Genomic DNA, 21,929 nt, shown 5'->3' with positions numbered 1-21,929 from the left:
CTGTCAGTATTGGTGTCATGTACTGTAAAGTGTCTGTCAGTATTGGTGTCGTGTACTGTAAAGTGTCTGTCAGTATTGGTGTCGTGTACTGTAAAGTGTCTGTCAGTATTGGTGTCATGTACTGTAAAGTGTCTGTCAGTATTGGTGTCATGTACTGTAAAGTGTCTGTCAGTATTGGTGTCATGTACTGTAAAGTGTCTGTCAGTATTGGTGTCATGTACTGTAAAGTGTCTGACAGTATTGGTGTCATGTACTGTAAAGTGTCTGTCAGTATTGGTGTCATGTACTGTAAAGTGTCTGTCAGTATTGGTGTCATGTACTGTAAAGTGTCTGACAGTATTGGTGTTGTGTACTGTAAAGTGTCTGTACTGTAAAGTGTCTGTCAGTATTGGTGTCATGTACTGTAAAGTGTCTGACAGTATTGGTGTCATGTACTGTAAAGTGTCTGTCAGTATTGGTGTTGTGTACTGTAAAGTGTCTGTCAGTATTGGTGTCATGTACTGTAAAGTGTCTGACAGTATTGATGTTGTGTACTGTAAAGTGTCTGTCAGTATTGATGTCATGTACTGTAAAGTGTCTGTCAGTATTGGTGTTGTGTACTGTAAAGTGTCTGACAGTATTGATGTTGTGTACTGTAAAGTGTCTGTCAGTATTGGTGTTGTGTACTGTAAAGTGTCTGTCAGTATTGATGTTGTGTACTGTAAAGTGTCTGTCAGTATTGGTGTTGTGTACTGTAAAGTGTCTCTGTACTGTAAAGTGTCTGACAGTATTGGTGTCATGTACTGTAAAGTGTCTGACAGTATTGGTGTTGTGTACTGTAAAGTGTCTGACAGTATTGGTGTCATGTACTGTAAAGTGTCTGACAGTATTGGTGTTGTGTACTGTAAAGTGTCTGTCAGTATTGGTGTCATGTACTGTAAAGTGTCTGACAGTATTGGTGTCATGTACTGTAAAGTGTCTCTGTATTGTAAAGTGTCTGACAGCATTGGTGTCATGTACTGTAAAGTGTCTGACAGTATTGGTGTCATGTACTGTAAAGTGTCTCTGTACTGTAAAGTGTCTGTCAGTATTGGTGTCATGTACTGTAAAGTGTCTGTCAGTATTGGTGTCATGTACTGTAAAGTGTCTCTGTACTGTAAAGTGTCTGTAAGTATTGATGTCATGTACTGTAAAGTGTCTGTCAGTATTGGTGTCATGTACTGTAAAGTGTCTGTCAGTATTGGTGTTGTGTACTGTAAAGTGTCTGTCAGTATTGATGTCATGTACTGTAAAGTGTCTGTCAGTATTGGTGTTGTGTACTGTAAAGTGTCTGTCAGTATTGGTGTCATGTACTGTAAAGTGTCTGTCAGTATTGGTGTCATGTACTGTAAAGTGTCTGTCAGTATTGGCATCATGTACTGTAAAGTGTCTGTCAGTATTGGTGTCATGTACTGTAAAGTGTCTGTCAGTATTGGTGTTTGTGTACTGTAAAGTGTCTGTCAGTATTGGTGTCATGTACTGTAAAGTGTCTGTCAGTATTGGTGTCGTGTACTGTAAAGTGTCTGTCAGTATTGGTGTCATGTACTGTAAAGTGTCTCTGTACTGTAAAGTGTCTGTCAGTATTGGTGTTGTGTACTGTAAAGTGTCTGTCAGTATTGGTGTTGTGTGCTGTAAAGTGTCTGTCAGTATTGGTGTTGTGTACTGTAAAGTGTCTGTCAGTATTGGTGTCATGTACTGTAAAGTGTCTGACAGTATTGGTGTCATGTACTGTAAAGTGTCTGACAGTATTGGTGTTGTGTACTGTAAAGTGTCTGTCAGTATTGGTGTCATGTACTGTAAAGTGTCTGTCAGTATTGGTGTTGTGTACTGTAAAGTGTCTGACAGTATTGATGTCGTGTACTGTAAAGTGTCTGTCAGTATTGGTGTCATGTACTGTAAAGTGTCTGTCAGTATTGGTGTCATGTACTGTAAAGTGTCTGTCAGTATTGGTGTCATGTACTGTAAAGTGTCTGTCAGTATTGGTGTCATGTACTGTAAAGTGTCTCTGTACTGTAAAGTGTCTGTCAGTATTGGTGTTGTGTACTGTAAAGTGTCTGTTAGTATTGGTGTCATGTACTGTAAAGTGTCTGTCAGTATTGGTGTCATGTACTGTAAAGTGTCTCTGTACTGTAAAGTGTCTGTAAGTATTGGTGTCATGTACTGTAAAGTGTCTGTCAGTATTGGTGTCATGTACTGTAAAGTGTCTCTGCACTGTAAAGTGTCTGTCAGTATTGGTGTCATGTACTGTAAAGTGTCTGTCAGTATTGGTGTCGTGTACTGTAAAGTGTCTGTCAGTATTGGTGTTGTGTACTGTAAAGTGTCTGTCAGTATTGGTGTTGTGTACTGTAAAGTGTCTGTCAGTATTGGTGTCATGTACTGTAAAGTGTCTGACAGTATTGGTGTCATGTACTGTAAAGTGTCTGACAGTATTGGTGTTGTGTACTGTAAAGTGTCTGTCAGTATTGGCATCATGTACTGTAAAGTGTCTGACAGTATTGGTGTTGTGTCCTGTAAAGTGTCTGTCAGTATTGGTGTCATGTACTGTAAAGTGTCTGTCAGTATTGGTGTTGTGTACTGTAAAGTGTCTGTCAGTATTGGTGTCATGTACTGTAAAGTGTCTGTCAGTATTGGTGTCATGTACTGTAAAGTGTCTGTCAGTATTGGTGTTGTGTACTGTAAAGTGTCTGTCAGTATTGGTGTCATGTACTGTAAAGTGTCTGTCAGTATTGATGTTGTGTACTGTAAAATGTCTGACAGTATTGGTGTCATGTACTGTAAAGTGTCTGTCAGTATTGGTGTCATGTACTGTAAAGTGTCTGTCAGTATTGGTGTCATGTACTGTAAAGTGTCTGTCAGTATTGGTGTTGTGTACTGTAAAGTGTCTGTCAGTATTGGTGTCATGTACTGTAAAGTGTCTGTCAGTATTGGTGTCATGTACTGTAAAGTGTCTGTCAGTATTGGTGTCATGTACTGTAAAATGTCTGACAGTATTGGTGTCATGTACTGTAAAGTGTCTGTCAGTATTGGTGTCATGTACTGTAGAGTGTCTGACAGTATTGGTGTTGTGTACTGTAAAGTGTCTCTGTACTGTAAAGTGTCTGTCAGTATTGGTGTCATGTACTGTAAAGTGTCTGTCAGTATTGGTGTCATGTACTGTAAAGTGTCTGTCAGTATTGGTGTTGTGTACTGTAAAGTGTCTGTCAGTATTGGTGTCATGTACTGTAAAGTGTCTGACAGTATTGATGTTGTGTACTGTAAAGTGTCTGTCAGTATTGATGTCATGTACTGTAAAGTGTCTGACAGTATTGGTGTTGTGTACTGTAAAGTGTCTGACAGTATTGGTGTCGTGTACTGTAAAGTGTCTGTCAGTATTGGTGTCATGTACTGTAAAATGTCTGTCAGTGTTGATGTTGTGTACTGTAAAGTGTCTGACAGTATTGATGTTGTGTACTGTAAAGTGTCTGTCAGTATTGGTGTTGTGTACTGTAAAGTGTCTGTCAGTATTGATGTTGTGTACTGTAAAGTGTCTGTCAGTATTGGTGTTGTGTACTGTAAAGTGTCTCTGTACTGTAAAGTGTCTGACAGTATTGGTGTCATGTACTGTAAAGTGTCTGACAGTATTGGTGTTGTGTACTGTAAAGTGTCTGACAGTATTGGTGTCATGTACTGTAAAGTGTCTGACAGTATTGGTGTTGTGTACTATAAAGTGTCTGTCAGTATTGGTGTCATGTACTGTAAAGTGTCTGACAGTATTGGTGTCATGTACTGTAAAGTGTCTCTGTACTGTAAAGTGTCTGACAGTATTGGTGTCATGTACTGTAAAGTGTCTCTGTACTGTAAAGTGTCTGTCAGTATTGGTGTCATGTACTGTAAAGTGTCTGTCAGTATTGGTGTCATGTACTGTAAAGTGTCTCTGTACTGTAAAGTGTCTGTAAGTATTGATGTCATGTACTGTAAAGTGTCTGTCAGTATTGGTGTCATGTACTGTAAAGTGTCTGTCAGTATTGGTGTCATGTACTGTAAAATGTCTGACAGTATTGGTGTCATGTACTGTAAAGTGTCTGTCAGTATTGGTGTCATGTACTGTAAAGTGTCTGTCAGTATTGGCATCATGTACTGTAAAGTGTCTGACAGTATTGGTGTTGTGTACTGTAAAGTGTCTGTCAGTATTGGTGTTTGTGCACTGTAAAGTGTCTGTCAGTATTGGTGTCATGTACTGTAAAGTGTCTGACAGTATTGGTGTTGTGTACTGTAAAGTGTCTGTCAGTATTGGTGTCATGTACTGTAAAGTGTCTGTCAGTATTGGTGTCATGTACTGTAAAGTGTCTCTGTACTGTAAAGTGTCTGACAGTATTGGTGTTGTGTACTGTAAAGTGTCTGTCAGTATTGGTGTCATGTACTGTAAAGCGTGTGTCCATTTTGGTGTCATGTACTGTAAAGCGTGTGTCCATTTTGGTGTCATGTACTGTAAAGCGTGTGTCCATTTTGGTGACATGTACTGTAAAGCGTGTGTCCATTTTGGTGTCATGTACTGTAAAGCGTGTGTCCATTTTGGTGACATGTACTGTAAAGCGTGTGTCCATTTTGGTGTCATGTACTGTAAAGCGTGTGTCCATTTTGGTGTCATGTACTGTAAAGCGTGTGTCCATTTTGGTGACATGTACTGTAAAATATGAGTCAGTGTACTGTAAAATGTGCATGTATTGTTGTAATGTATGGTAAAATTTTCCTCTTGTTTTGTGTCATGCTGTGTAAAATCAGCGTACAGTTTGGTGTCTAGCCTTTTTTTCTTTCCTGCAGTTTGCTGAAGAACATTTAAAGTGTAATGATGGTCTTTTCTTCTTCTGCATTCATGAGCTGCAACTCCCACATTCACTTGTATGTACGGATGGGATTGTATGACCGTTTTTACCCCACTGTGTAGGCATCCATACTCAGTTTTTGAGAGCGTGCATGCTGGATATGTTCGTGTTTCCTTAACCCACTGAATGCTGACATGGATTACAGAATCTTTATTATGAGTATTTGATCTTCTGGATTCGCATACACATGAAGGGGGTTCAGACAGTAGCAGGTCTGCACATATGTTGACCCGGGAGGCCGGAAAAATCTCCACCCTTTACTCAGCAGGTGTGCTGAAACCAGGGGAAACCAGCTTTCTAACCAGTCAGTGTGACAGTGATCAACAGGGAGGGGTGTTCTGTGGCAGGTGGCTCTATAACCACTGGACCATCACACCTGTCAGTGTGACAGTGATCAACAGGGAGAGGTGTTCTGTGGCAGGTGGCTCTATAACCACTGGACCATCACACCTGTCAGTGTGACAGTGATCAACAGGGAGGGGTGTTCTGTGGCAGGTGGCTCTATAACCACTGGACCATCACACCTGTCAGTGTGACAGTGATCAACAGGGAGGGGTGTTCTGTGGCAGGTGGCTCTATAACCACTGGACCATCACACCTGTCAGTGTGACAGTGATCAACAGGGAGGGGTGTTCTGTGGCAGGTGGCCCGACTGCAGCTCCAGGTGCTGAACTGCCTGCAGCGGGTGGGGGACACCCTCAGTGTGGGCACTCAGGACATGAGGGAGGCTCAGCAACAGTTACAGGCTGTTCTCTTGGACATCACCACGGTCAGTCCTTGTTTAGCTCACTGTTTCTGGGCTTTGTGGGGGTGGGGGTGTGACTTCCATGGGCGTGTCTGTGTGTGTGTGTGTGAGAGAGTTCAATGGGTGTGTGTGTGTGTGTGTTTGTGTGTGTGAGTTTGATGTGTGTGTGTGTGTGTGTGTGAGAGAGTTCAATGGGTGTGTCTGTGTGTGTGTGTGTGTGTGTGTGAGTTCAATGTGTATGTGTGTGTGTGCATGTGTGTGAGTGTGTGTGTGTGTTCGATGGGTGTGTGTGTGTGTGTGTGTGTGTGTTCGATGGGTGTGTATATGTGTGTGTGCATGTGAATTCAATATGTATGTGTGTGTGTGTGTGTGTGCATGTGAATTCAGTATGTATGTGTATGTGTGTGTGTGAGTTCAATGGGGGGTTTCATGGTCACTCAGTTGGTGTGTCCCCAAAGCAGAGTGCAGTGCATACATTGACAGTGTGTGAGAGGAGCGGGGTGGGCCGTTGTTGTTTTTGTGTCGCCACTTTCTTTGTTTGATGGCCAAGCACATGTCAAGATGCATGCATAGTTGCATTTATGTATGAGGGAGGTGGGGGTACAGGGGGGGGTCCCAGGTTTGTTTTTGTTATCGCTGAGTTTGTTTGATCACAGAACACAGTGTCCGTATATAGTGTATGACACACACACAGACACACACTGACTGACAGAATCCTGTGGTATAACCAAATTTGCCTCTCTCTTGTTTCAGCTGTATGAAGAATATGCAGACCGCTTTGACCTGTGGGAATGCAAACTGGCCATTGTCTACTGTGCTGGTCTCTTTGACAGTGCCCTCATTGAAAACCTGTGGCAGAACATTATCAATAAAGGTAAGATTTTTGTGGTTACCACACTGTGTGTGGAGGCATTGTGGCAGAACATTATCAATAAAGGTAAGGATCTTTTGTGGTTACCACACTGTGTATGGAGGCATTGTGGCAGAAACTGTTTGGCATTGGACTTGATCCAGTGATCAGAGTTTTATTTTGAGGCTCCGTTTCAACGTGGTGTTGTGTCCTTAGGAAAGGCACTTTGCTGTGAATTTCCTCACCGATCCCAAGTGTAAATGGCTATCTGACTTCGGCTGGTGAAGATGAAAGCGGTGGAAGTGGAGAACTGGACTCTGCTTTCTGATTGAATGACACAGGAAACGAATGATGAGCGCCCAGTGGCAGCTGTCAGTCAGCTCTAGCCAGGTAGGCAAATGACTCTGAGTTTGTAAAGCGCTTAGAGCTTGGTCTCCGACCGAGGATAAGCACTATATAAGTATCCATATCCAATCCAATCCAATCCAAATCCTACCAAGGCCATGACACAGTGATATGAATTCACAACCAGTCCTACCAAGTCCATGACACAGTGATATGAATTAACTACCAGTCCTACCAAGTCCATGACACAGTGATATGAATTCACTACCAATCCTACCAAGTCCATGACACAGTGATATGAATTCACAACCAGTCCTACCAAGTCCATGACACAGCGATATGAATTCACAACCAGTCCTACCAAGTCCATGACACAGTGATATGAATTCACTACCAGTCCTACCAAGTCCATGACACAGTGATATGAATTCACTACCAATCCTACCAAGTCCATGACACAGTGATATGAATTCACTACCAATCCTACCAAGTCCATGACACAGTGATATGAATTCACAACCAGTCCTACCAAGTCCATGACACAGTGATATGAATTCACAACCAGTCCTACCAAGTCCATGACACAGTGATATGAATTCACTGCCAATCCTACCAAGTCCATGACACAGTGATATGAATTCACAACCAGTCCTACCAAGGCCATGACACAGTGATATGAATTCACAACCAGTCCTACCAAGTCCATGACACAGTGATATGAATTAACTACCAGTCCTACCAAGTCCATGACACAGTGATATGAATTAACTACCAGTCCTACCAAGTCCATGACACAGTGATATGAATTCACAACCAGTCCTACCAAGTCCATGACACAGTGATATGAATTCACATTTGGTGTCATATACTGTACCGCAGTCTTGGCCCGGTCCGCTCTCAGCCAATCAAATGCCTCTAAAAGCTATAAGCGCTGAATCATTCCTTTGGCCAAGGCTCTCCACGCCATCTTGCAACCAGTCCTACCAAGTCCATGACACAGTGAATTCACTGCCTCTGCAGCCATGAAAAAGCTTCAGGACCTTTACACTGATCTCTGTTTATAATTGTTATAGGATTTTATAAAAGAAGCTTAGATGCTTTGAGGGGGCAGTTTTGTGAGAGTGTATGTGCCTTTGTGTGTGTTGTGTTTGTTCAGGATTTTTTTTTACTGTGGAAGTTATAGGTGAACTTAATGTGGGTATTTTGTTACATTCTAAGGAGAATGAGAGAAGAAATGTATTAAAGAAATAAGAATGAAAATGGTCTTCAGTCTCACACAAAAAATGCTGTCTGCATGGAGTGGCTTCAGATGTGATCACTGGGCCAATTGACAACCACACTCAACATGTTTTATTGAAAGATCCACAGACACCCTTGTGGTCATGGCATCATTGTGTTCCTTTTTTTCTGGTATTTTGGGTTGTTCCTATTTTGGGGTTGGGGGTTGGGGCCAGTTTGTGGAGGGTATTTGATGACATGCTTGAGGCTCAGCCAAGATGTGGGGTTTGGGTCAGTTTGTGGAGGGTATTTGATGACATGCTTGAGGCTCAGCCAAGATGTGGGGTTTGGGTCAGTTTGTGGAGGGTATTTGATGACATGCTTGAGGCTCAGCCAAGATGTGGGGTTTGGGTCAGTTTGTGGAGGGCATTTGATGACATGCTTGAGGCTCAGCCAAGATGTGGGGTTGGGGTCAGTTTGTGGAGGGTATTTGATGACATGCTTGAGGCTCAGCCAAGATGTGGGGTTTAGGGGCAGTTTGTGGAGGGTATTTGATGACATGCTTGAGGCTCAGCCAAGATGTCGCCCCGGGTAGTCAGCTGAGCTGGGTGCCAAACTCTGTGCAACTTCAAAATCTCTGTCAAATTCTGTGTACTTGAAGCTACGTTAATTGTTCCTCTTGTGTTTACCAGTGCATGCCTGTGACTTTCCTACTCCTGTATGCATCCAAGAACAAACAGAAGAGAGAAAAGTGGTGCAACTGATTAGGGATTCAGGTTCAAACATTGAGCACACATGTGCTTGTGCATACAGCGTTGAGAGGCATGGATGATCAGACTGTTCACTAAACTTACCTTGGTTTCTGTTTGTTCCAACAAATGAGGCACCATGGCAGGATTGGTTAGGTGTTGGACTTGTGATCCAGTGTTCACCAGTGATCAGTGTGACTCGTGATCCAGTGTTTACAGTGATCAGTGTGACTTGTGATCCAGTGTTCACAGTGATCAGTGTGACTTGTGATCCAGTGTTCACAGTGATCAGTGTGACTTGTGACCCAGTGTTCACAGTGATCAGGGTGACTTGTGATCCAGTGTTCACAGTGATCAGTGTGACTTGTGATCCAGTGTTCACCAGTGTTCAGTGTGACTTGTGATCCAGTGTTCACAGTGATCAGTGTGACTTGTGATCCAGTGTTCACCAGTGTTCAGTGTGACTTGTGATCCAGTGTTCACCAGTGATCAGTGTGACTTGTGATCCAGTGTTCACCAGTGATCAGTGTGACTTGTGATCCAGTGATCAGTGTGACTTGTGATCCAGTGTTCACCAGTGATCAGTGTGACTTGTGACCCAGTGTTCAGTGTGACTTGTGATCCAGTGTTCACCAGTGATCAGTGTGACATGTGACCCAGTGTTCACCAGTGATCAGTGTGACTTGTGATCCAGTGTTTACAGTGATCAGTGTGACTTGTGATCCAGTGTTCACAGTGATCAGTGTGACTTGTGATCCAGCGTTCACAGTGATCAGTGTGACTTGTGATCCAGTGTTCACCAGTGATCAGTGTGACTTGTGATCCAGTGTTCACAGTGATCAGTGTGACTTGTGATCCAGCGTTCACAGTGATCAGTGTGACTTGTGATCCAGTGTTCACAGTGTTCAGTGTGACTTGTGATCCAGCGTTCACCAGTGATCAGTGTGACTTGTGATCCAGCGTTCACCAGTGATCAGTGTGACTTGTGATCCAGTGTTTACAGTGATCAGTGTGACTTGTGATCCAGTGTTCACAGTGATCAGTGTGACTTGTGATCCAGTGTTCACCAGTGATCAGTGTGACTTGTGATCCAGTGTTCACCAGTGATCAGGGTTTGAAGCCACGTTTCCTTGGGAAAGGCACTTTACCCCAACTTCCTCACTCAACCCATGTGTGTGCATGGGTGTCTGACGGGAAGGTTAATGCATGGGTGTCTGACGGGAAGATGACGGGAAGGTTAATGCATGGGTGTCTGACGGGAAGATGACGGGAAGGTTAATGCATGGGTGTCTGACGGGAAGATGACGGGAAGGTTAATGCATGGGTGTCTGACGGGAAGATGACGGGAAGGTTAATGCATGGGTGTCTGACGGGAAGGTTAAAATGGTGGAATGGGAGCATTGGGCCACACCTTCCTAGCCAAGCCCTAGACACAGTGGATAGCAATTCACTGCCCTATGACCATAGAAGGGTATTAGACCTCAAACCATGTTTTGTTGACCCAGTTTATGATGATGTTGCCTTTCTTTCCATGCTGCAGAACTGACCTTCCCAGCTGGTGTGCGGGCCCGGGATCAGCTGGCTGGCATCAGTGAACGTCTTGTGGGCATCATGAAGAGCTACGTGTCTGCAGAGAGATACTTCCCTCTGGGTCAGTATCTTCTTTCTTTCACTGACTGTGTGACCATACTTTTTTCAACTTCCTTCTGGGTCAGCATTCTTCTTTCTTTCACTGACTGTGTGACCATACTTTTTTCAACTTCCTTCTGGGTCAGCATTCTTCTTTCTTTCACTGACTGTGTAACCATACTTTTTTCATCTCTCTCCCACTCCAAAGCACACAGTGGTATGCAGAGTTAGTGTGTGACACAATGTGCACTGGAGGAGGAAGACTGAAGCTCCTTTCCTCTCTCTCTCTCTCCAAAGCACACAGTGGTATGCAGAGTTTGTGTGTGACACAATGTGCACTGGAGGAGGAAGGTGGCCAAATGGTTAAGACACTCATCTGCCAGTCTCTGAGGTTCTGGGTTTGATTCCTGCTCTCGTCTTTTCTCCCCAAGTTCTGTATGCATCACGCATTTGGGACGCATAAAAACAACCCATTGCAACAAAAGTGTTGTCCTCTGGCAGAATTGTGTAGAAGACCACTCTGATAGGTACACAAATATATATGATGCACTAAAGGCACTCTGCTCTGTGGCAGCGAGACATGGACTCTCTACTCTAGCAAAGAATGCTGACTCAAATCCTTTCACCTGCGCAACCTCAGGAGAATTCTGGGCATCACGTGGCAAGACCATGTACCAAGCAACAAGGTCCTTGACCATGCAGGCATCTCCAGCATGTTTGCACTCCTGACCTGGCGCCGTCTGCGGTGGCTCGGGCACGTCAGATGAATTTGATGACGGGTGAATCCCCAAGGACATCCTTTATGGCGAGCTCGCCACTGGTTCCAGACCTGCAGGAAGACCTGTCCTACGCTACAGGGACGTCTGCAAGCGAGACAACATGAAGAGCAGGCGACATGGACCCAGCAGGTTGGGAGGTGGTGGCTGAAGACCGTAACAGCTGGAGGAGGACCGTGAAGGCATGTGTCCAGAGGAGCGAGGAGAAGAGACAACAGCACTGGGAACAGGGGAGAGAGCGCAGACGGCAGAGGGCAGAATCCGTACCCTCTGAGCCAGGCGCCATTTTCACCTGCCACAACTGCAACAGAGCCTGCCGATCTAGAATCGGACTGTACAGCCACAGCAGGCGCTGCAACTCAACAGCTTGACTGAACTAGGTGCAGAGTTCCATTGTCTCCCAAGACAGACGGACACCAACAACTCCAGGCCTGAATAAGCACATAGGGTTATGGTGTTGGCCAGGCATCTGCCTAGCAGATGTGGTGTCATGTAGATGGATTTATCCGAACACAGTGATTATGCAGCGTTCATTGTTTTTATGGTACGATTTTGTATTATGCAGCGTTCATTGTTTTTATGGTATGATGTACCATTAATTGTTTTTTTTATGGTACGATTGTGTATTGTGCAGCATTTATTGTTTTTTTATATGGTACGATTATGCAGCGTTCATTGCTTTTTTTATGGTATGATTGTGCAGTGTTCATTGCTGTTTTTATGGTATGATTGTGCAGTGTTCATTGCTTTTTTTATGGTATGATTGTGCAGTGTTCATTGCTGTTTTTATGGTATGATTGTGTATTGTACAGCATTCATTGTTTTTTATGGTATGATTGTTCAGCGTTTATTGTTTTTTTTATGGTACGATTGTGCCGCATTCATTGCTTTTTTTTATGGTACGATTGTGCCGCATTCATTGCTTTTTTTTATGGTATGATTGTGCAGCATTCATTGCTTTTTTTATGGTATGATTGTGCAGTATTCATTGCTTTTTTTTATGGTATGATTGTGCAGCGTTTATTGCTATTTGTGGTATGATTGTGCAGCGTTCATTGTTTGTTTTTTTATGGTACGATTGTGCAGCATTCATTGCTTTTTTTATGGTATGATTGTGCAGCATTCATTGCTTTTTATGGTACGATTGTGCAGCGTTCATTGTTTTTATGGTATGATTGTGCAGCATTCATTGCTTTTTTTATGGTATGATTGTGCAGCATTCATTGTTTTTATGGTATGATTGTGCAGCGTTCATTGTTTTTATGGTATGATTGTGCAGCATTCATTGCTTTTTTTTATGGTATGATTGTGCAGCGTTCATTGCTTTTTTTTTTTATGGTACTATTGTGCAGCATTCATTGCTTTTTTATGGTACAATTGTGCAGTGTTCATTGCTTTTTTTTATGGTGCGATTGTGCAGCGTTCATTGTTTTTTATGGTACGATTGTGCAGCGTTGTGACAACAACCAAGCAAGGACGAGTCAGCACCATCCAGGACAAATCAGGGAAATGCCTCATTGAAGAAAAAGACATCCTACAGCGCTGGACTGAATATTGCTCCGAGTTGTACAACCATGACACCAAAGGTGACACTTCAGTTTTGAACTGTCCCCCATCAACCAACAACGACAGCCAGCCAATTCTTCGGGAAGAAGTAGAGGCAGCAGTGAAGACACTGAAAGCAGGGAAGTCAGCTGGCGTCGACAACATTCCCGCCGAACTGATTCAAGCTGGAGGCGAAGCGGTGATTGATGCCCTCACCACCATCTGTAATAAGATCCTGCAGACGGGAGAGTGGCCAACCACCTGGACACAATCATTGGTCATCACAATCCCCAAGAAGGGCAATCTACAACAGTGCAAAAACTACCGCACTATCAGCCTAATCAGCCACCCCAGCAAGGTCATGCCAAAGGTCCTTCTCAACCAACTGAAGCCGCAAGCAGAAATGATCATCGCCGAAGAGCAGGCCGGCTTCAGAGCAGGGAGAAGCACAACAGAACAAATCTTCAACCTGCGCTTGCTGTGCGAGAAATATCTCCAGCACCAAAGAGACCTCTACCACGTCTTCATCGACTTCAAGAAGGCGTTCGACAGGGTATGGCACGCTGCCTTATGGGCCACCATGCACAAATTCAACATCAGTGAAGACATCATCCAAGCCATACAGAACCTATACGAAAGAGCAACCAGTGCAGTCCTCATCAATGGTAGCACAGGTAACTGGTTTAGAACCACGGTCGGAGTCAGACAGTGATGTCTACTCTCTCCCACTCTCTTCAACCTCTTTCTTGAAAGGATCATGACTGACGCCCTGGAAGATCATGTGGGAACTGTCAGCATTGGAGGCAGAGTCATCACCAACCTGCGCTTTGCCGATGACATTGATGGCCTGGCAGGAGAAGAGAAAGAACTCGAAGAACTCGTGCACAAACTTGACAAGACATCATCAGCCTACGGCATGGAGATCAGTGCCGTGAAGACCAAGGTTATGACCAACAACAGCCAAGGCGTAACGTCCAACTTGCACGTAAACGGTGAAAAACTGGAAGAAGTCTCCTCCTTCAAATACTTGGGTGCCATTGTGTCAGACGAGGGTTCGAAACCAGAGGTCCTGTCCAGAATCGCACAGACTACTGCCGCACTGAGTCGATTGAAGACTATATGGAAGGACAAAAAGATCTCCCTCTCGTCCAGAATCAGACTAATGCGCTCCCTCATCTTCTCAATATTGCTTTTTATGGTACGATTGTGCAGTGTTCATTGCTTTTTATGGTATGATTGTGCAGCGTTCATTGCTTTTTATGGTATGATTGTGCAGCGTTCATTGTACGTCACCTGGAGCAGAGGAGTTGTGAGTTGGACCTGGGCCAGCGGTGGGTGTTTGTGGCGCTGATGGAAGTGGGTGTCCCTCCGGCCAAGCTGCTGGAGCTGTACGACAGACTGTTCAAGTCCAGGGTCAGTGTCTTCAGGCTGTTCTCTTTGGCACGTCAGGTGTCGGCTTAGTGCTATAATTTGCCTGACCAGGAAGAAAGGGAGCGAGTGTCCACAGGTTCAAGCCCCAAATACAGGCTGGGATTTTTTTTTTTACACTCCTATTCTCCACTGGACTTGGGAGTTAGTTGTCTGGTTGCTAGCCTTTTGGATCAAATGATAAACTGATATACTGTGTGCATCTTGCACTTCATACACCTTAAATCAACTCACAGCAACAAAAGAGTTGTTCTTGTCATAATTTTGTAGAAAACATCCATTTTGTTGGTAAAACAAATATGCTTGCAGACAGTTAAAAAAAACAAAAAAACAAGGAAAATAGGTGGTTTTTCAGTATTTAAAACGTAATACAACACAATACACTATTCATTCAAGTATCATTTCTTTTGAATGTCTTCAAAGTAAGTGAACATGTTCCAACAATCAGAATTGTCATGGTGCTGTGTGTCTGCCATGTGTGTGTGTTTGTGTGTCAGTGCTGTGTGTCTGCCATGTGTGTGTGTTTGTGTGTCAGTGCTGTGTGCCTGCCATGTGTGTGTGTTTGTGTGTCAGTGCTGTGTGCCTGCCATGTGTGTGTCAGTGCTGTGTGCCTGCCATGTGTGTTTGTTTGTGTGTCAGTGCTGTGTGCCTGCCATGTGTGTGTGTTTGTGTGTCAGTGCTGTGTGCCTGCCATGTGTGTGTGTTTGTGTGTCAGTGCTGTGTGCCTGCCATGTGTGTGTCAGTGCTGTGTGCCTGCCATGTGTGTGTGTGTTTGTGTGTCAGTGCTGTGTGCCTGCCATGTGTGTGTGTGTTTGTGTGTCAGTGCTGTGTGCCTGCCATGTGTGTGTGTATGTGTGTCAGTGCTGTGTGTCTGCCATGTGTGTGTGTTTGTGTGTCAGTGCTGTGTGTCTGCCATGTGTGTGTGTATGTGTGTCAGTGCTGTGTGCCTGCCATGTGTGTGTGTATGTGTGTCAGTGCTGTGTGCCTGCCATGTGTGTGTGTTTGTGTGTCAGTGCTGTGTGCCTGCCATGTGTGTGTGTTTGTGTGTCAGTGCTGTGTGTCTGCCATGTGTGTGTGTTTGTGTGTCAGTGCTGTGTGCCTGCCATGTGTGTGTGTTTGTGTGTCAGTGCTGTGTGCCTGCCATGTGTGTGTGTTTGTGTGTCAGTGCTGTGTGCCTGCCATGTGTGTGTGTTTGTGTGTCAGTGCTGTGTGTCTGCCATGTGTGTGTGTTTGTGTGTCAGTGCTGTGTGCCTGCCATGTGTGTGTGTGTTTGTGTGTCAGTGCTGTGTGCCTGCCATGTGTGTGTGTGTTTGTGTGTCAGTGCTGTGTGCCTGCCATGTGTGTGTGTTTGTGTGTCAGTGCTGTGTGCCTGCCATGTGTGTGTCAGTGCTGTGTGCCTGCCATGTGTGTGTGTTTGTGTGTCAGTGCTGTGTGCCTGCCATGTGTGTGTGTTTGTGTGTCAGTGCTGTGTGCCTGCCATGTGTGTGTGTTTGTGTGTCAGTGCTGTGTGCCTGCCATGTGTGTGTGTCAGTGCTGTGTGCCTGCCATGTGTGTGTGTTTGTGTGTCAGTGCTGTGTGCCTGCCATGTGTGTGTGTCAGTGCTGTGTGCCTGCCATGTGTGTTTGTGTGTCAGTGCTGTGTGCCTGCCATGTGTGTTTGTTTGTGTGTCAGTGCTGTGTGCCTGCCATGTGTGTGTGTTTGTGTGTCAGTGCTGTGTGCCTGCCATGTCACATTGTTGGTAAAACAAATACGCTTGCAGACAGTTAAAAAAAACAAAAAAAATAAGGAAAATAGGTGGTTTTTCACACAGAGAAATGTGTTGACTAAAACATAATACAACACAATACACTATTCATTCAAGTATCATTTCTTTTGAATGTCTTCAAATTAGGTGAACATGTTCCGACAATCAGAATTGTCATGGTGCTGTAAACCTGCCATGTGTGTGTGTTTGTGTTTCAGTGCTGTGTGCCTGCCATGTGTTTTTGTGTATCAGGGATAGTCATCACTGGAAGAGTGCAGAGTCAGTTTTTGTGTGGGTGGGTGTGATATTATGATGATGATCTGAAACATTCAAAATGTTCACCCATTGTGGCCAAGACATGAAGATGATGAGGGAGAGAGACCTTAGCCATGATGGTAGTGGATCTAGTGTTTATACAGTTTAGTCCTGTGTACATCATCCAGCTAACGTAATGCTTCCTAGGGTGCATACAGGGCAAACATGACAAGTTGGTTGTTTGCCTTCTTGTTCTTCACCTTTTCACAGTGTCAGTTCAGCCCATCTGATTAATGATGTCGTCCTCTTCAAGTCCTGTCTGGAGCCATGGAGCTTGGTGTATAGCAGGGTTGGTGTTGGCCATACAGTGTCACTGAGCCCCTTCAAGAGGGGACAGAACTGAATAACGTGTTCTGGTATTTGGTCTTCGTTGTTTGCCTTGAAAACAGCTTTACTCTGGATAGATACTCCTTGACAGTGAAGTTTGATCTTTCATGTTATAATTGTATCCATAGGGAAACCAGTACAGAGGAATGATACAGAGAGCATTGACAGACCATGTTATAATTGTAGCCATAGGGAAACCAGCACAGAGGAATGGCACAGAGAACATTGACAGACCATGTTATAATTGTAGCCATAGGGAAACCAGTACAGAGGAATGGCACATAGAGCATTGACAGACCATGATATAATTATAGCCATAGGGAAACCAGCACAGGGGAATGGCACACAGAGTATTGACAGACCATGATATAATTATAGCCATAGGGAAATCAGCACAGAGGAGTGGCACAGAGAACATTGACAGACCATGTTCACCATCTCCCGCTAAGTGAGGAAAGGCATAAACAACACTGTTGAATTCAGTTTGTATGCACTGTAACCTTTTCAGTGTACTTACAAAGCACAGCTGGTGGTTAATTTCCACACAAAGTTAAATGCATTGTTTATGAAGTGTGTCATAGTGATGCTTGATCCTTTTCACTTTATCCTCTCTTCCCTCCAACAGGTATGACTGCTCATCAGAATCTTGGGTCAGATTTTAAAGTTACAGTCTGCAGAAAGAACGTGGGTCAGATTTTAAAGTTATCATCAACATAGGGAACGTGGGTCAGATTTTAAAGTTACCGTCAACAGAAAGAACGTGGGTCAGATTTTAAAGTTACCGTCAACATGGGGAACGTGGGTCAGATTTTAACGTTACCGTCAACAGAAAGAACGTGGGTCAGATTTTAAAGTTACCATCAACAGAAAGAACGTGGGTCAGATTTTAAAGTTACCGTGGGTCAGATTTTAAAGTTACCGTGGGTCAGATTTTAAAGTTACCGTCAACAGAAAGAACGTGGGTCAGATTTTAACGTTACCGTCAACAGAAAGAACGTGGGTCAGATTTTAACGTTACCATCAACAGAAAGAACGTGGGTCAGATTTTAAAGTTACCGTCAACAGAAAGAACGTGGGTCAGATTTTAAAGTTACCGTCAACAGAAAGAATGTGGGTCAGATTTTAACGTTACCGTCAACAGAAAGAATGTGGGTCAGATTTTAAAGTTACCGTCAACATGGGGAACGTGGGTCAGATTTTAAAGTTACCATCAACATGGGGAACGTGGGTCAGATTTTAAAGTTACCGTCAACAGAAAGAACGTGGGTCAGATTTAAAAGTTACCGTCAACAGAAAGAACGTGGGTCAGATTTAAAAGTTACTGTCAACAGAAAGAACGTGGGTCAGATTTAAAAGTTACCGTCAACATGGGGAACGTGGGTCAGATTTTAAAAGTTACAGTATGCAGAAAGAGCGTGGGTCAGATTTAAAAGTTAGTAGAACTTGGGTCAGATTTGAAAGTTTGTAGAACTTGGGTCAGATTTGAAAGTTAGTCTGCTGAAAGAACTTGGGTCAGATTTGATTGTTAGTAGAACTTGGATCAGATTTGAAAGTTGTTAGAACTTGGATCAGATTTGAAAGTTAGTCTGCTGAAAGAACTGGGGTCAGATTTGAAAGTTAGTAGAACTTGGGTCAGATTTGAAAGTTAGTCTGCTAAAAGAACTTGGGTCAGATTTGAAAGTTAGTCTGCTAAAAGAACTTGGATCAGATTTGATTGTTAGTAGAACTGGGGTCAGATTTGAAAGTTAGTCTGCTGAAAGAACTTGGATCAGATATGAAAGTTAGTAGAACTGGGGTCAGATTTGAAAGTTAGTCTGCTGAAAGAACTGGGGTCAGATTTGAAAGTTAGTAGAACTTGGATCAGATATGAAAGTTAGTAGAACTTGGGTCAGATTTGAAAGTTAGTAGAACTTGGGTCAGATTTGAGAAGTTAGTCTGCTGAAAGAACTTGGGTCAGATTTGAAAGTTAGTCTGCTGAAAGAACTGGGGTCAGATTTGAAAGTTAGTCTGCTGAAAGAAGTTGGGTCAGATTTGAACATGTACAATCAACAGAAAGAAAGGAGTTGAGATCTTGAAGGTTACAGTGCACAGAAGGAAAGAGGTGCTGAGTGTGGTGTTTGCATTGCTGTGACAGGACCCGTTCTGGCAGACGGTGCGAAAGCCTTACCACCTGCTGACAGTGCTGCATGCCCTGCTGGCACACCTGGCAGACAACCCCTCCCTCACCCCCCCTCAGGACAGGTAAGAAACAAAATAGTTTTTTTAATCTCCCTTCCCCTCTTCTTCTATGAATGCCCTGGTTGGTTATTTCTGGATCACTGTAGAGTGTTATTGACATTATGATGTGCTGTGACTTGTTTCATGTTCATGTTTGGATTCTGTTTTTTGGCCACAAATGGCTTCTGTCTCACACAGAATCAAGTACAAAATCAACAGAAATGTATGAATAGGCACTTCCTGTCTCTGTGACTGCCTTCACCTCTACACCCATCTCACTCCCTACTCTACCTTCACCTCTACACCCATCTCACTCCCTCCACTACCTTCACCTCTACACCCATCTCACTCCCTACACTACCTTCACCTCTACACCCATCTCACTCCCTACACTACCTTCACCTCTACACCCATCTCACTCCCTACACTACCTTCACCTCTACACCCATCTCACTCCCTCCACTACCTTCACCTCTACACCCATCTCACTCCCTCCACTACCTTCACCTCTACACCCATCTCACTCCCTCCACTACCTTCACCTCTACACCCATCTCACTCCCTCCGTTACCTTCACCTCTACACCCATCTCCCTCCCTCCACTACCTTCACCTCTACACCCATCTCACTCCCTCCGTTACCTTCACCTCTACACCCATCTCACTCCCTCCGTTACCTTCACCTCTACACCCATCTCACTCCCTACACTACCTTCACCTCTACACCCATCTCACTCCCTCCGTTACCTTCACCTCTACACCCATCTCACTCCCTCCACTGCCTTCACCTCTACACCCATCTCACTCCCTACACTACCTTCACCTCTGCACCCATCTCACTCCCTCCACTACCTTCACCTCTACACCCATCTCACTCCCTACACTACCTTCACCTCTACACCCATCTCACTCCCTACACTACCTTCACCTCTACACCCATCTCACTCCCTACACTACCTTCACCTCTACACCCATCTCACTCCCTCAACTACCTTCACCTCTACACCCATCTCACTCCCTACACTACCTTCACCTCTACACCCATCTCACTCCCTCCGTTACCTTCACCTCTACACCCATCTCACTCCCTACACTACCTTCACCTCTACACCCATCTCACTCCCTCCGTTACCTTCACCTCTACACCCATCTCACTCCCTACACTACCTTCACCTCTACACCCATCTCACTCCCTCCACTACCTTCACCTCTACACCATCTCACTCCCTCCGTTACCTTCACCTCTACACCCATCTCACTCCCTACATTACCTTCACCTCTACACCCATCTCACTCCCTCCACTACCTTCACCTCTACACCCATCTCACTCCCTCTGTTACCTTCACCTCTACACCCATCTCACTCCCTCCACTACCTTCACCTCTACACCCATCTCACTCCCTACACTACCTTCACCTCTACACCCATCTCACTCCCTCCACTACCTTCACCTCTACACCCATCTCACTCCATCCGTTACCTTCACCTCTACACCCATCTCACTCCCTACTCTACCTTCACCTCTACACCCATCTCACTCCCTCCGTTACCTTCACCTCTACACCCATCTCACTCCCTCCGTTACCTTCACCTCTACACCCATCTCACTCCCTCCACTACCTTCACCTCTACACCCATCTCACTCCCTCCACTACCTTCACCTCTACACCCATCTCACTCCCTCCGTTACCTTCACCTCTACACCCATCTCACTCCCTCCACTACCTTCACCTCTACACCCATCTCACTCCCTCCGTTACCTTCACCTCTACACCCATCTCACTCCCTCCGTTACCTTCACCTCTACACCCATCTCACTCCCTACACTACCTTCACCTCTACACCCATCTCACTCCCTCCGTTACCTTCACCTCTACACCCATCTCACTCCCTCCACTGCCTTCACCTCTACACCCATCTCACTCCCTACACTACCTTCACCTCTGCACCCATCTCACTCCCTCCACTACCTTCACCTCTACACCCATCTCACTCCCTACACTACCTTCACCTCTACACCCATCTCACTCCCTACACTACCTTCACCTCTACACCCATCTCACTCCCTCCACTACCTTCACCTCTACACCCATCTCACTCCCTACACTACCTTCACCTCTACACCCATCTCACTCCCTCAACTACCTTCACCTCTACACCCATCTCACTCCCTACACTACCTTCACCTCTACACCCATCTCACTCCCTCCGTTACCTTCACCTCTACACCCATCTCACTCCCTACACTACCTTCACCTCTACACCCATCTCACTCCCTCCACTACCTTCACCTCTACACCATCTCACTCCCTCCGTTACCTTCACCTCTACACCCATCTCACTCCCTACATTACCTTCACCTCTACACCCATCTCACTCCCTCCACTACCTTCACCTCTACACCCATCTCACTCCCTCCACTACCTTCACCTCTACACCCATCTCACTCCCTCCACTACCTTCACCTCTACACCCATCTCACTCCCTCCACTACCTTCACCTCTACACCCATCTCACTCCCTCCACTACCTTCACCTCTACACCCATCTCACTCCATCCGTTACCTTCACCTCTACACCCATCTCACTCCCTACACTACCTTCACCTCTACACCCATCTCACTCCATCCGTTACCTTCACCTCTACACCCATCTCACTCCCTACACTACCTTCACCTCTGCACCCCATCTCACTCCCTCTGTTACCTTCACCTCTACACCCATCTCACTCCCTACATTACCTTCACCTCTACACCCATCTCACTCCCTCCGTTACCTTCACCTCTACACCCATCTCACTCCCTACACTACCTTCACCTCTACACCCATCTCACTCCCTCCACTACCTTCACCTCTACACCCATCTCACTCCCTCCGTTATCTTCACCTCTACACCCATCTCACTCCCTCCGTTACCTTCACCTCTACACCCATCTCACTCCCTCCACTACCTTCACCTCTACACCCATCTCACTCCCTCCACTACCTTCACCTCTACACCCATCTCACTCCCTCCGTTACCTTCACCTCTGCACCCCATCTTGCTCTCTACAATCGGCATCAAACTTACTCTTTTTCTGCATTCCTAGATTCAAACGAGGTTGCCACTCTTTCTCGGTCTCTGAACCTCACACTTAGAATGAGCTCACGCTATATCAGATC

At 45.0% G+C, this 21,929-nt stretch overlaps 1 protein-coding gene across 2 annotated transcripts in view; it reads left to right on the top strand.

The window, feature by feature from the left end:
* Window positions 1-21,929, top strand: part of LOC143294748 (nuclear pore complex protein Nup155-like) — a 105,406-nt gene that overhangs the window by 80,919 nt on the left and 2,558 nt on the right. For both annotated transcript variants that reach the window (XM_076606211.1, XM_076606212.1), the window contains exons 29-33: window positions 5,524-5,649; window positions 6,379-6,499; window positions 10,328-10,438; window positions 14,014-14,150; window positions 18,686-18,792. In XM_076606211.1, the coding sequence (XP_076462326.1) occupies window positions 5,524-5,649; window positions 6,379-6,499; window positions 10,328-10,438; window positions 14,014-14,150; window positions 18,686-18,792 (602 nt within the window). The remainder of the gene's footprint in view (window positions 1-5,523; window positions 5,650-6,378; window positions 6,500-10,327; window positions 10,439-14,013; window positions 14,151-18,685; window positions 18,793-21,929) is intronic.

Source organism: Babylonia areolata, chromosome 20 (assembly GCF_041734735.1).
Source record: "Babylonia areolata isolate BAREFJ2019XMU chromosome 20, ASM4173473v1, whole genome shotgun sequence".
NCBI classification, from domain to species: Eukaryota; Metazoa; Mollusca; class Gastropoda; order Neogastropoda; family Buccinidae; genus Babylonia; species Babylonia areolata.
The sequence above is the reverse complement of the archived record's forward strand: the minus strand, read 5'-3'. Positions and strand labels throughout refer to the sequence as shown.